The 14305-nt window shown below is 36.7% G+C and overlaps 1 protein-coding gene across 3 annotated transcripts in view; it reads right to left on the bottom strand.

Annotated features, from left to right (window-relative positions):
• The window catches only part of YLPM1 (YLP motif containing 1), an 81602-nt gene that overhangs the window by 40129 nt on the left and 27168 nt on the right, over positions 1–14305 (bottom strand). For all 3 annotated transcript variants that reach the window (XR_008917186.1, XM_056820781.1, XM_007472807.3), the window contains exons 5-9: positions 10490–12703; positions 5781–5910; positions 4391–4775; positions 729–821; positions 335–530 (exon numbers count right to left, since the gene is read on the bottom strand). Coding sequence is in view for 2 of the 3 variants with exons in the window: in XM_056820781.1 (XP_056676759.1) it covers positions 335–530; positions 729–821; positions 4391–4775; positions 5781–5910; positions 10490–12703 (3018 nt within the window). In the remaining variant the exon portion in view is untranslated. The remainder of the gene's footprint in view (positions 1–334; positions 531–728; positions 822–4390; positions 4776–5780; positions 5911–10489; positions 12704–14305) is intronic.

A 14305-nucleotide genomic window follows, 5' to 3' on the forward strand; every position in this document is an offset into this window, starting at 1 on the left:
TAAGAGCTGCAAAGTTCATCTACCTAGTATTTTAAGCATGAACTGGCTTTGCCTTTACTTCAAGTTCACTCCCTCTCTCTTCCAACAAAATTTATACCTCATATCCATCAGTTTATTATTCCATGAAGTTCCAGAGAACATAAAAATACTCAACAAAAAAAGCATTCATGGTCCTTTTCTCTCCCAAACAAATGCATACAACAACCCAAACAAGCAGTTGATAAAGTTTCCATAAAGTATGATTGACTAATTAACTGTGAATCCCTGGGTTTATCACAGTCTGCATGACTGACATGCCATGTAATCTGCATAAAGGGGACTTTCTGCAGCATACCGATCTTCACGAGGACGGCGATCTCTGTCAAATCTATCACGATCATATTCAATAATGCCGCGATCACGGTCTCGGTCCCTGTGTGTTTCTCTATCCCTTTTAAAATCTCTATGATCTACCATGATGTTGCTCTGACGATCAAAATAAGGTTCACGATCCCTATCTCTATCATAACGGTCTCGTTGGCCTGGATGCTCTGGAAAAAACAAAATAATATAAATAATATAGTCTCAAACTTGAAGTATAGGTTAAAGATGAAGTTAGTCTATAGATTGGTGTCATCAATTAAAATTTGTTTATCAGAAAGGTAGGTATTAGGAAAATAACAGTTTTATCTCAAAAGAAATCTCATACAAATATTCACACCCTAAAAGGTTTTAAAGGGTTTTCTTACCTGTCTCAAAAGCTGATCTTTCAGGCAAGGGGTCAGGACGAAGAGTTATTCTCTCCCCATAAGGTATTTGTTCAATTTTATTGGTGGATATGTCTGGTAAGCAAGATTGGGAATAAAAACACTTAGTGTGACACTTAAGGTGGAAAGAAACCTGGTAAGATTTAAGTGTTGTGAACTTTTTGAATGTGTTTAACTACTACTAATTTGTGTGTGTGACCTTAAGAAAGTTTTCTGGGAGTATATTTTCTGTCTACAGCAAAAGGAAAAAAAAACAGAGAACGGCATGAAAAAAAAACAAGCATAAAAGCACTTGATAAAGGTGTCTTTAATAATAATGCTACCACTTCAGAAACACCCAATGTCCTATCACACACAGTGTCACTTCAACAAGAACTGGTTGGCTATCACATCCAGAATATGAAAAACCTGTGTTGTGAGACCTAGGTGAAAATTATTCTTTCCAATGAAAATAAATGGTTTCTTGGTTCTTTTATGTTCAACATATTGGCTAATTAACTTAACTTTTTAAAAGATGGGATTCAGAAATCAATTTGTCCACAGAAAGTTATTTGTATTAATAACACCTTTTGAAAATGGAGTTAAGTCTGTATTACACTCTATTTCGATTATCTAGATAATTTGAATAGTATTATGGGCACTGAAACAACAAAGCTAAATTGTTAGGAGAGGCATAGTATAACATAGAAAAAAAGACTGAGACACAGAGAACTTGGTGTCATTGTTATTAAATTCCTATTACAATGTCTCAAAATGATATGAGGGTGACTCTGGGGACTACATAGCTGTATCAGTGGCAGGCAAGCTCTGGAAGGCTCTTTCATGGTAGAAAGGGTTCCATTATGGTTCTAGATCAACAGCTTATATATCCAAGAATAAGCCTAAATGTGATTTCTTTGGCCATGGCCACCTATGAAATTAGTGCTTATAAACCAAAGGTACAATGTTTTTATTCTTTCTTTTACCCTCCCTCCCTAGCCTGCCCCAATCCACCTCAACTCTTCAACAAAAGATTTTGATTTTCTCTGTTGCCAAATCCAAAACATAACAAATTTGGTTTGCAGGAAACTAATGCCTTTGGTGGGAATTTTCTAGCAATATTTTAGTTTCATGATTTTTATATATATCATGGGGCAAAATGAGGCAGCTGTTGTCATGGCTAGAGCACCACCCTTGGCCTCAGGAACACCAGAGTACAAATCCTGCCTCTGTCACTAAACAGCTGTGTGATTTGAACTGGTCATTTCACCTCTCTTAGACTCAGTTTCCTTAACTACAAAGTGAGATAAATACCACCTCCCTTATTGGAGTTAGTGTGAGGATTAAGTTACATATGTAGAGTGCTGAGTATTTTTTCTAAAGATCTGATAAACTGTTTTTACATTGCTTATATTTCCCTGCCTGAATTACCCATCATAATAAAGTTTGTTTGTTTTTTTTAAAGAGGAAGATAAGAAGGGGCAGTTAGGTGCTTGGTGGATTGAAAGTCAAGCCTAGGGGAGGTCCTGGGTTCAAATCTGGCCTCAGATACTTCCTAGCTGGGTGACCCTAAGCAAGTAATTTAACCCTCACTTTTTAGTCCTTTACTGCTCTTCTGCCTTGGAATCATTGATTCCAAGACAGAAGGTAAGGGTTTAAAAAAAAAAGAGGAAGGCAAGAAACAAAAAACATTCAATACATCAACCAAAAAAAACTAAACCTGTAACTACATGCAGTATTGCATATTTATGGACCCTCCCCACTTCTACAAAGGAATCAGGAGAGGTATTGTCTCATAGTTGCTATTGCTGCTATTGGTATTAACAATCAAACATACCTGTGAGTCAGCTTTAGTCTTTAACTGTATTTAAATTGTTTTTGTTGTAGTGGTCATTCTGTCATGCAGGCATGTGTGAATCTTCATAACCCTATGGTCCATATTATTCATGGGATTTTCTTGGCAAAGATATTAGAATAGTTTGCCATTTCCTTCTCTAATGGATTAAAGTCAACCAAGGTTAAGTGACTTACCTAGGGGCACACAGCTAGCATGTGTCTGAGGACATATATGAACTTGGGAAGATATCTTCCTGACTCCAGGCTGGATACAATCCATTGTGCCACCTATCTTTCTCCTTGTATTAAAATACTTTGTATTAGGGGCAGCTAGGTTGCTCTGTGGATAGAGACAGGACTGCAGAAAAGAGGTGCTAGATTCAAATCTGACCTCAGATTATTTCCTAGCTATGATCCTGGCACTTAACCCCAAATGCCTACTCTTACTGCTCTTCTGTCTTGTAAAAATAGTATCAATTCTAAGACAAAAAGTAAGGGTTAAAAAAAATCACAACAGTAAAAATAGGAATATATCACCTGTTAAATTTATAAGGGAAGAATTTGTGACCAACAAAGATATGGAAGCATTGTGGACCATAAAATGGATAATACTGATTACATTCAACTAAAATGGCTGTTTTTTTTTTTTACAACAAAAGCAATAGTGCCAAGATCAAAAAGAAAGCAGGGGGCAGCTGGGTGGCTCAGTGGATTGAGAGGCAGGCCTAGAGATGGGAAGTCCTGGGTTCAAATCTGGCCTCAGACACTTCCCAGTTGTGTGACCCTGGGCAAGTCACTTGACCCCCATTGCCTAGCCCTTACCACTCTTCTGCCTTGGAGCCAATACAAAATATTGATTCCAAGACGGAAGGTAGGGGTTTAAAAAAAAAAGAAAGAAAGAAAGCAGAAAGTCGGGGACATTTTTTACAGCAAGTTTCTTTGAAAAAGACCTCATTTCTCAAATATATAGAGAAATACGTCAAATTTATATGACTACAAGTCATTCCCCAATTGATAAAGTCAAATGATACAAACAGGCAGTTTTCAGAACAAGAAATCAAAGCTATCTATAGTCATATAAAAGGATGCCCATAAATTGGGGAATGGTTGATCAAGATGTGGTATATAATTATAATGGAATATTATTGTACTCTAGAAAATGGTAATCAGAATGGTTAAAAAAAAAACCCTGCAAGATTTACATGAAAGACATACAAAGTGAAATGAGCAAAACTAGGAGAACACTGTACATAGTAACAGCAATACTAAATAACAATAAACTATGAATGACTTTATTTTCAGTAATAAAATGATCCATGGTAATTCTGATGGATTTGTGATAAAAAAAATGCTATCCATCTCCAGAAAAGTGTGAATGAAGATTGAAGTATCCTTTCTTTATTATCCTTAAGGGGTTTTTTTGTCTATGTTTTCTTTTGCAACATGGTTAATATGAAAATGTTGTAAGTAACTGACTGCACATATATAATCTAAATTAAATTGCTTGTTTTCTCAAGGAGGTAAGGGGGGTATTTGAAACTCAAAAAAGCTTTGTAAATGTTAAAAATTGTTGTTCAGATATAATTCAGAAAAAATAAAAATTAAATGTTAAAAAACAAAACAGTAAGAAAGGAACCAAATGTTCAAATTTTAAAACTACTTTCAGGTGTTTGGTCTCACAATTTAATACAAAAGAAATAGCTAAATATACTGGTATAATTAGGTTATACTAGAAGTTGTATGGAGCACATACATCACACATAGCAAGCCTTCTGACACTAGAAAGTTCTCCTTAATACTAGGAACATAAGTCAATCATTGTTGCTTACCTCGGCCATGGCCATAGTCTACTGTCTGCTGCACTGGTGGGGGTTTAGACATTGACTGCATAACCACAGGAATTGGGCTTGGAGGGGGAATAGAAGGATGAATAGGTGGTGCTTTCATTGCAACAGATGGTGGACCTGTCTCTGAGGTATATTCTGAATTCAATCCTTTATCTTCATTTGTATCCCAGAGTCCATGAAAAGAATCTTCATCCCAACGTTCTTGTTCCATAGCAGCAGGCTGAGGCTTTACCACTGGAGGGGGAGGTGGTATTGGGACAGGTGGCCTTGTCATAGGAAGAGACGGTCTTGCTGATGGAGCAGATTGTCTCATCCCTGGAAGGGTTGGTTTACCCATAGGAGGAGGTGGCCTGTAAGATCCTGGAGGCTTTACAAAAGAGTAAGAGATCTTAATAAGTATTCAAAAATCAGAACTTGCTCCTATACTTAGACATCTGGATTTGTTATCAACAGTATGAATGTCTGGGATGTCTTAGCTCTATTGTAAATTTATGACATGGGTCCATAAAGCAAAGCAAATGCCTTTGCACCAATTTCTTTCTTTCTTTCTAACACGTATCATGCCAATTTTTCCAGGATCATAACGGCTTTAAATAATAAATATAAAGAAAAAATAAATAAACCCATCAAGAATATATATTGATGGAAATAGGTCTTGATCAATGACATATGTAAAACCCAGTGGAATTGCATTTTGGATACGGGAGTGGGTTGAGAACAGGGTAGGGAAAGAACATGAATCTTGTAGTCTATGGAAAAATATTATAAATTAATTAATTAAATAAAAAGATTTTAAGACTAAGAAATAAATAAGAAAAAGAATATTTATTGACATACACAGGCTATATCTTCTCTGAGATTTCTATCTTCTCTTCTACCATGCCCTAAAGCCTCACAGAGTGCTCAGCACAAAGCAAGTGGAGTTCACTGCCAGTGTGTAGAATTTGCACTAAACAATTAAAAACTACTATGATATAATGACCTTTCATTACTCTTTTCTTGAAATGTATGTGCTTTTTTTTCTCTTAAAAAACCCATACCTTCTGTTTTAGAATCAAAACTGTGTATTGGTTCCAAGGCAGAAAAAATGGTAAGGATTAGACAATGGGGGTCAATGATTCGTCCAGGGTCACACAGCTAGGAAGTATCTGAGGCCAGATTTGAACTCAAGACCTCTCGTCTCTAGGTCTGGCTCTCAATCCACTGAGCCACCTACCTGGCCCTGGTACCTTTCATTTATATTGAATAAAGAGATCAAGGTATGAGAGAAAATAGATAGGATTCCACCTATTCCATAGTTTTTGCCTCTTTTTTTGTTAAGTCTAAAACCCTAAAAATACATTTTATTTCTTATACAAATTTACCCATGTACCTGAAAGATTCCTGGTGGACGTGAAGATGCAGTCTGCAATCTTGGTGGCTCAGGTGGTGGTGGTGGAAGATCAGGTGCCTGCGGCTCAGTGGCAAAGTCTTTGAGTTTCTGAAGCTGTTCTTTCTGTTCTCTGCATGTACATTGTAAGAAATAGTCATGCCCTGTCTTATTCCTTTTGCAAACTATAAAGACTAAGATTGAGGCTCAAGGAGAAAATTTACAACCTTCCCTATAGTTCCCACAGGGGAAAAAAAATCAGAGTACCCCAATACAAAATGACTTCACAGATGGTGATCTCTGCCTCATTGTAGGGCCATACCTAAACCATTGAAAACCAATGACTATTTTCTTCTTAAGGCACCATCAGAACAGATATTCAACTATCTCCTCATGCATTTCAGTGTTTTACCATTTGATAATCAAGTATTTTCTTTTTGGTTCTGAACCTTCATGTTCTAAGCCCATCTCTTATTTATCTCTATATCCAAAGATTAAATATGAATTAGTTTTATCCCATAAGAAAGCATTTTATATAGCTAAAAAAAAAAAGAAATTCATGCTTCAACTGACATCCCTAGCTTTCTCTTCTCTTGTCAAACCAATCACATTCTTTCAACCTTTCCTCACCAAAGTCTTTTTTTCTATCCATTTGATTTTCTTTGGCCTCTTTCTGGTTTTTCTGAATACTTTTTAATATATGGTCCCCCTAAACTGGACATAATAACAAGTTCACAATACATGGAAAGACTTTTGGGAATTCTAAGCCATACTTCTTTTAATATATGACAATGTCATGCTGACTTTTAACAACAACAGTACAATGTTTCCTTGAATTGAACAAACTAGTTCTATCTATTATACTATATTTCTTTTTTAGATGAGGTAAAAATAATTATAATTACAAAGAGCTGATATGAAACTAGCAGAGAAATTAACTTCACATCTTGTACTTCTATGCAAATTTCAAAAGAAAAATAAATTTCTGACAAATTAAAATGCTATTTTTTTTGGAAAAGGATAAATGATACAGAATGATATACTTAGCAATGGGTGAAAAATATTTCATTAAAAAATGAAACTTAGAAACAGACATTCCCCAAAAGCTAAGTGGTCAAATGATATAAACAAATAGTTCTTGGAAAAATTGCAAATTATTAATAGCAACTGAATGTAAAAATGATCCAAGTCAATAATAATAAATGTAAATCAAAACAACTTTGAGGTTTTACCTCACACAAAAAGGCAAATATGACAAAAGATGGGAATTGCATTGGAGGAGTTTCAGGAGAAAACAGACATGCTAATAATACATTGCTGGTAGAACTATAAATCGGTACAATCCATTTTGGAAAGCAATTTAGAATTATGCAAACAAAGTGAGCTAAAATGTCCTTCGACACAGAGATTCCACTGGTAGGGTTATACTCCAAGAGAGCCACAGAAAAAATCCTCATCTACACCAAAATATTTATAGAAGCATTTTTTGTGATTACAAAAAATAACTGGAAACCAAACTGTGGTACACAAATGAAATGGAATATTACTATCCTATTAGAAATGACAAATATGATTAATATAAAAAAGCACAGAAAAATCTACATGAACTGATGCAGGATGAAGTAAGCAGAATAAAACAATGTACAATAACTACAACAATATGAACAAAGCCATAACAAAAAACAAAAAGTGAATGTTACAAAATTGCAAAGAACAAGCATCACACCAAAAAGGGACATGAGACATTTTCACCCTACTTTTTTTTTTTAAACCCTTACCTTCCATCTTGGAATCAATATTGTGTATTGGTTCCAAGGCTGAAGAGTGATAAGGGCTAGGCAATGGGGGTTAAGTGACTTGCCCAGGGTCACACAGCTGGGGAGTGGCTGAGGCCAGATTTGAACCTAGGACCTCCCATCTCTAGGCCTGGCTTTCAATTCACTGAGCCACTCAGCTGCCCCCTTACCCTACTTTTTTGCAGAAGTGGGATATCTGCCAATATGGTCACACATTTTCAGATTTTTGCATAATTTTGATCAGTTCTTCTGATTTTTTCACTTTCTTTCTGTCTTTAGAAATATTGTTGTATGAGATGACTATCTGTAAGGGGAAGAGATACTAGGGAAAACCTTAATGATTTAGCAAAAACTTATTTCCAAAAAATAAAACTTGGTTGTGGTTAAAGAAAGCACAATGAGTGAGAATATATTGTTGAGAGTTCTATAGCGTTCATCTTCCTCTTCCCCTCACTTTCTAGGAGTTCTCAAGGAAAAGGCTACCAGGGTTTTCTTTCAGAATCTATAACCCTGCTTTCTCAGACTCACTGTGTCCACAACAGATTTCTCTAGTCAATAATTCTAGATGAGCAGTCAGGCTCTTCATTTCTTCCTTCAGTGGTTTTGTATTACCCTATTGATATTACTTTCTTATTCTAGAATTTCAGCTATATCCTTAACTAGCATAATCTATAACTGGCAGCCTAACCTAGCAATATACAGGAAATGTTGTAAGCTCCTTGAAAGCAGGGACTCTTTCTTTTCATTAACTGTATCCTTAGCAAGTGCTTGGCACCTAGCAGGTGCTTAATAAAATTTTCTGGATTATTGGATTGGATGTTGTATAAAGGACTAGAATCTAATCAAAAGTTTCTGAAGAATTACTTCTAAAGACTGGATGAGCTCTCATGGACTTCCAAACTTCTTACTCCATAATCAGGGCTAACGGTTCTCATAGTGTAAATTACAGTACATATAATACCAGCCTAGAAGTCAAGAAATTTGGATTCTATATCCCATTCCAATGTAGAAAATATTTCATTATGCAAAAATAGAAATAACCTCAAATTAAGGTAGCAAACTTCCACTTAGGGTTAAGGTTCAAATTGCTACAAGGACATCAAAGAATTCTGGAGCTATGATTAACTTGTTGAAATTGACAGTACAAATTATGACAAAGACTAATAAGCACTGATTCTCTCTTATTCAATATAAAAGAACTGGCTCTCTGGTAGTAGAGAAAAAACTATTCATCGGGAAAAATAAAAGGCAATATCATGACTCAAAAAATTTTGAACTTTGAAAAGTTATATACCCAATTTGCTGGTAAGATATCCATATAAAGACTAAATAACAATTTTTGAATTTTAAGGCATAAACTTAAAAATTCACAAGGATTCATTCAATTCAAAGGCTCATGTGGTAAGTATTTGAGATACAAAGATGAAAAATGACAACTCTCAACCTTTAGTTCATAATCCAGTAGTGCAGAACAGGAAAGAAGGAAGAGCACAAAAATTGCCAATGATAAGTTAGAATGTGAAAAATGCACTGATGGCATAAAAAGCACAATTTATTTTCAGAGTACAAAGAATGGAATGCACAAATGCATTGTTGCATTAAAATTCCTTTCTTGTCCTAAAGCTTGATGACAAGAAAGGGGTAAAATAGTCCTTTTTGGCTAAAACCCTGCATTTTGGTGTGAGGGAATTGAGAAGAATAAGATAAGTGGTTAATTATGGGAAATAAATGAATGACACTCACTCCACCTTGTGACTCAATTCTACAGTTAGTTCAGTTCCCTTCCTATTTAGTTATGGGTCTAATCCAACTTCTGTCCTAAGGAAAATTGTATTCAACTGTGCGATTTGGGAGAAAACTTTATTGCACTGTTTGAACCTAACCCTACATGGTTGGGAAACTGGACTCCCTTTCCTGTTGTATAGAGACACCCTAATTGAGGACCTAGGTTATGTTGTCCAGAAATGCAGTCAAATTCTAAGATTTATGTAAAGAGTTTCCTTATTATTGTATATCTCAAACAACCTATATGTCTTATCTGAGAACTGGCCCCATATTGATCAAACATTGTTCCCACGTTCCTTTCATTGTTTACAAATATTTGGGTAGTAATAGGGTATATCTCCTTTCTGAATTCAGTCAATTACAACTGTTCACTCTCCCCTTCCCAATCTAGAAAGTCTCTAATCTTTCACCCAATTATAACAGATCAGATAATGTTATACTGTTTCCTTCTAATTAACTGACCTTATTTCACTAGTTGTTTTTAATGTATAAAAGTTCCCATGTTGGGATCCAGTACCAATCTGAGGAAAGGGCCTGATCCTGGTTTGTTGGGCAACTGGCATGCATTGATTCATAAATCAATATGCTCAGAACATCAAACCTTTGTTTCCTCACTCATTTCATCTTTTGCTTGTTATACTGATAAGTAGGGACCAAAAAGTCACTAAAGATTTTTGGAGCAAAGGAATGACATGGTCAGTCATGATCTCTATACATTAAGAAGATTACATTAGCAGGTTAGAAAGCGGACACAGCAATACAAGTTAAAAAGGCTATTACAATAGCCTAGGCAAGAGAGAAAATGAGGGGCTAAACTAAGGGTGATAGCCATAGAAAGAGAGATTGTGGTTAGAAAAAGACAACCTCAACTCACTATCTGCTCAAAGGCCTCTAGCCCTATGAAAACACCATCTCATTGCCCAAAAACCCTCTAAACAAACAACCCACTGGAAATATACATCCTAGGAAGAATTTTCATCTTCCATAAAAATATTTGTATCAAACACCAAATTAAAACTACTTGAAAAGAACTGAGAAGCAAGATAATTCCAACAAAGTAAATAAGACCATTCTGAAGAACAGTTTAAGCACTTTTTCGACTCAACAAATTATTGTCAGTAGTTAACTTACCGTAGCATTTTCAGTTCCTGTGCAGCTTTCAAAATTATTTCATGCTGCCTTTGACTAAGGACCATTACCCCTCCAAGAGACTGATCAGAGTCCAGGTTTCCTTCTGCTCCCAACATTTCAGATGAATGGTGTGATGGGGGAATAGGTGGCATATGATCCCCCATAGGGGAATGTCTATCTACATCAGATGAGTACCATCTGTCTGACAACCGTTCTCTTTCCCAGTCCATTCGCTCAGGAAGGTAATCTCGTTTTTCCCGCCATGTTTCTCCTCTCTCAGGATATTCTCTAATTCTCAACTCTCCCCTGTCACGAAGGTCCCGATCATACATGTGATCTCTGTCTCTTTCATCTCTCCATCTGTCATCACGATATCGATCCAAAGGTGGAAGAGGTGGAAGGGGTGGCAAAGGTGGAAGGGGAGGAATATCACGTTCATGAAATTGTGATTCTTGGTCATCCATTGGTCTCATGTAATCTCTGTCCCATTCTCTATCCAATTCTCGGTCATACATATCCATAGGTCTTCCCATCCGGTCCCGGTCTCTGTCCCGGTCCCTGTCCATTTCCCTATCCATATCCCGGAAGTCCCGATCCATATCCCGATCTCTATCCCAATCATCCCACCAAGATCCTCGACGATCCACATCATGGGACCGAGAAGGTGGCAGTGAAAATCTATCCTCTCTGTTGTATGGATCTACATCATCTTGATAATCTGGCTCACATTCTCTCCAATACCTCTCTCTGTCCCAATCATCAAGTCTTTCCCGTTCTAAGGGAGGGACATTTCTACCATCTAATGCAAAGTCTTCATGTCCTCTATCCTCTCCATGATTCCAGGGAGCCCTAGATGCTTCATCTCGATGATAAGGGGGCATTTTTTCCCCATCTCCAATCCTAACTGATTTATCTACATTACCAGGTTCTAGTCTGGGTATACCTTTATCCCTCCCAAATTCTGGTCTGCCAAGTCCCCTTTCCCGACTTCCAGGACGCCGAGGTGGTCCCCTCTCTCTGCTTCCAGCCCTGTGTAGTGGAGGTCCTCTCTCCCGACTCCCAGCCCTTCTAGGAGGTCCTCTCTCTTGACTGTTGGCCCTCCGGGGAGGTCCTCTTTCCCGGCTGCCGGCTCTCCCCCTATCTTGGATGTCTGCCTGACTACCTGGAATTTTTTCCCTACTGCTTCCCAGTCTTCCTAATCCTCTATCTCGGCTGCCTGATCGTCTTCCCATCAGTCTCTCTCGACTACCTTCTTGCCTACCCATCTTCTCTCGACTCTCTTCCCTTCTGCCAATTATTTTCTCTCTAATGTCTTCTGGTTTACCCATCCCTGGTCCCTGATTAATTATTTGTCCTCTACCTCTGTTTGTTAGGCCCTTTTCCCTCATGTCTTCAATTCTTCCTTGTCCTCTACCTCTGTAAGATGAACTGCTACCTCTATTGCCTTCTGGTCTATGATCTCTGTTATCTAGCCTGGTCAATCCCTTGTCCTGGTTATTTTCTAACTGAGGAATACCAACACCTACAGATTTTAAATCATTATTTGCAGTTAATGATGACATAGGTGGTGCTCCTCCTCCATCCATTCCTCCTGTTCTTGATGGAAAAGTTGATTGAATAGATGATTTGTTTACAAAGGGTTTCTGGCATTGTCCAGGTATAGGCTGACCAGTTTTATCTATTTGTTTTTCCATATTTTGAGAATTCTGACTCCAATTTGAAGGATCATTGGATCCTGCTTGGACTTCAGATTGGGGGATATCATGTTGAACATCTTTTATTTTCTCACTGGACTGAAATGACTTTGATTCCTTCACATCTGTAGTAAGAGAAAATGGAGTTGGAGACATTCTGTTGTTCTTTTGTTGTCCACTACTGGGGTCTATCAAAGGTTCCTTGTTTCCCAGATGAGATTCTGCTTGTGATTTAGGTGGATGTTGCTGTTGTTGCTGCTGGCCATAAGCTGGCTTAGATCCTCTCCACTGAGGTCCACTTTGTCGAGGGCCTTGGGAAGTATTTGAAGAAATATAAAACTGAGATGCAGGCCCCCGGGGAATTGTCCCCCATTTGCTTTTAGAGGTACCCTCTGAGTGGTGCCCTTCATATTTGGGTCTTGGTCCATCTGAACGATGTCCTTCAAAACGAGGTCCTTTAGGTCTTGGTCCTTCGCATCTTGCCCCTGGTGAATCAAATCTTCCTCGAGGACCATCAAACCTACAAACAAAGTAAAGACACGTTTTAAGGAATCTAAACCAGTAAGGTAGAGGGGGAAAACCTACACGTTTAAGACACTTGAGTATTTTAAGACCATTTTTTTTTAACAGCTTTAATAGAACTAATGAACTTCCATCTTGAAACCAGTGTTCTAGGATGAAGGTTGGTGAACTATAGCCCACAAGAAGCTCTAGAACAATAATATGAAATAGGTATTAGGAGATTGTTAAAATCCTGTCACTATCATTCAATTTTCTAGGGAAAAAATATCATTGTTACACATACAAATAGTAACTGAACAACACTGAAGTTTATGGTTTATAAAGCATGTTAATACCCCAAAAGGAATAGTTATGAAAATAGAATTTGTGCAATGACAGCAAAGTTCTCTCATTTTGAAAGTAACAATCTCCAAAGCCATTATTTTGAGTAATATCTCTCAAGTTGCTACTGAAACAAATGAGAATTACAAGTTAGATGATTTTTAATACTTGCTAGCTCTATGATATATTATTGGTTCTTAAAAATAAAAATCTCAATGGCTTGACAGGCTTTATTTGGGATGTTATTTCACAAAAAGGTTTAGGAGACAGTTTTGGAGTCGTCATATATGTAATTTAGAACTTTCAGAAAAGGAGACAAGAAACATAAAAGAGAAGATTTCAGTTGGTTAAATTATAGTGACAGGAAAAGAAAATGTTACTTTGTTTCAGGACTTATAAAGATTGGTTCTCTAAAGCAGTCTTTTTCAAACACATGTATTTACCTCAAATACAAAAAAAAAATGTTACTGCACAGGGTTGGGATTTTACAAAGGTGGGATATTTAGCAGTTTGGTACTTATGACAAGAAAAAGGCAATTCAATATTCTTGAGAAGTGATATAGTAGAATAGTAAGAGGAATTAAAAGAAGTCAGTCCTGGCCCTAGTACTCCACTTTGCCACTGGAGTATTACAAGAACTGAGGCAAGTCAGTTAACCCTCTAGACTTTGGAAGGAGTGTATAATGAGATGACCCCCAGGACTTTGGCCACATCTAAAATTCTAGGAGTATACAGATTCCTGATGAGACATAGGAGAAGTATAAATTAAGCTTTTTTTTAAAATGACAGAAACTATGACAGGACATAAAAATGTATATTATTCTTGTGAAGTAATCTTGTTTAAAAGTGATACTTTTAAAAATGGTGCTTTAAACTTAAGACTTTGAGTGAAGATAACTGAAACTTCTAGACTGAAGAACAGAGAACATATAAAACTTGGTTTTTATATATTATTAAAATCAAGCTTAGAGCTAATCTTGCTCTTGGAAAAGACAATCGAAATGCTTTCTTAGAGGTGAAAGTTATAGGTACAGAATGCTGTATACACTCTCAGGTCATGTTTGTTTTAATTGGTTCTATTACTAAGAAGGAGTTCAATAGAGGAGAGAATAACATACTTTCAGGAAATGGCAATGTGGTAAAACACAAAAGATACCAAAAAGACAAAAATAATAAAAAGCAAAATTTAAAAATTGCTTTATTTAAAAATCTTATTCAAAATCAAAGGTGAGGGCGACTTTCCCCCTTTCTAAATGAAAACTGTGGTTCATAAAAAAAA

The sequence above is a fragment of the Monodelphis domestica genome, chromosome 1 (assembly GCF_027887165.1).
Source record: "Monodelphis domestica isolate mMonDom1 chromosome 1, mMonDom1.pri, whole genome shotgun sequence".
Classification (NCBI taxonomy): domain Eukaryota; kingdom Metazoa; phylum Chordata; class Mammalia; order Didelphimorphia; family Didelphidae; genus Monodelphis; species Monodelphis domestica.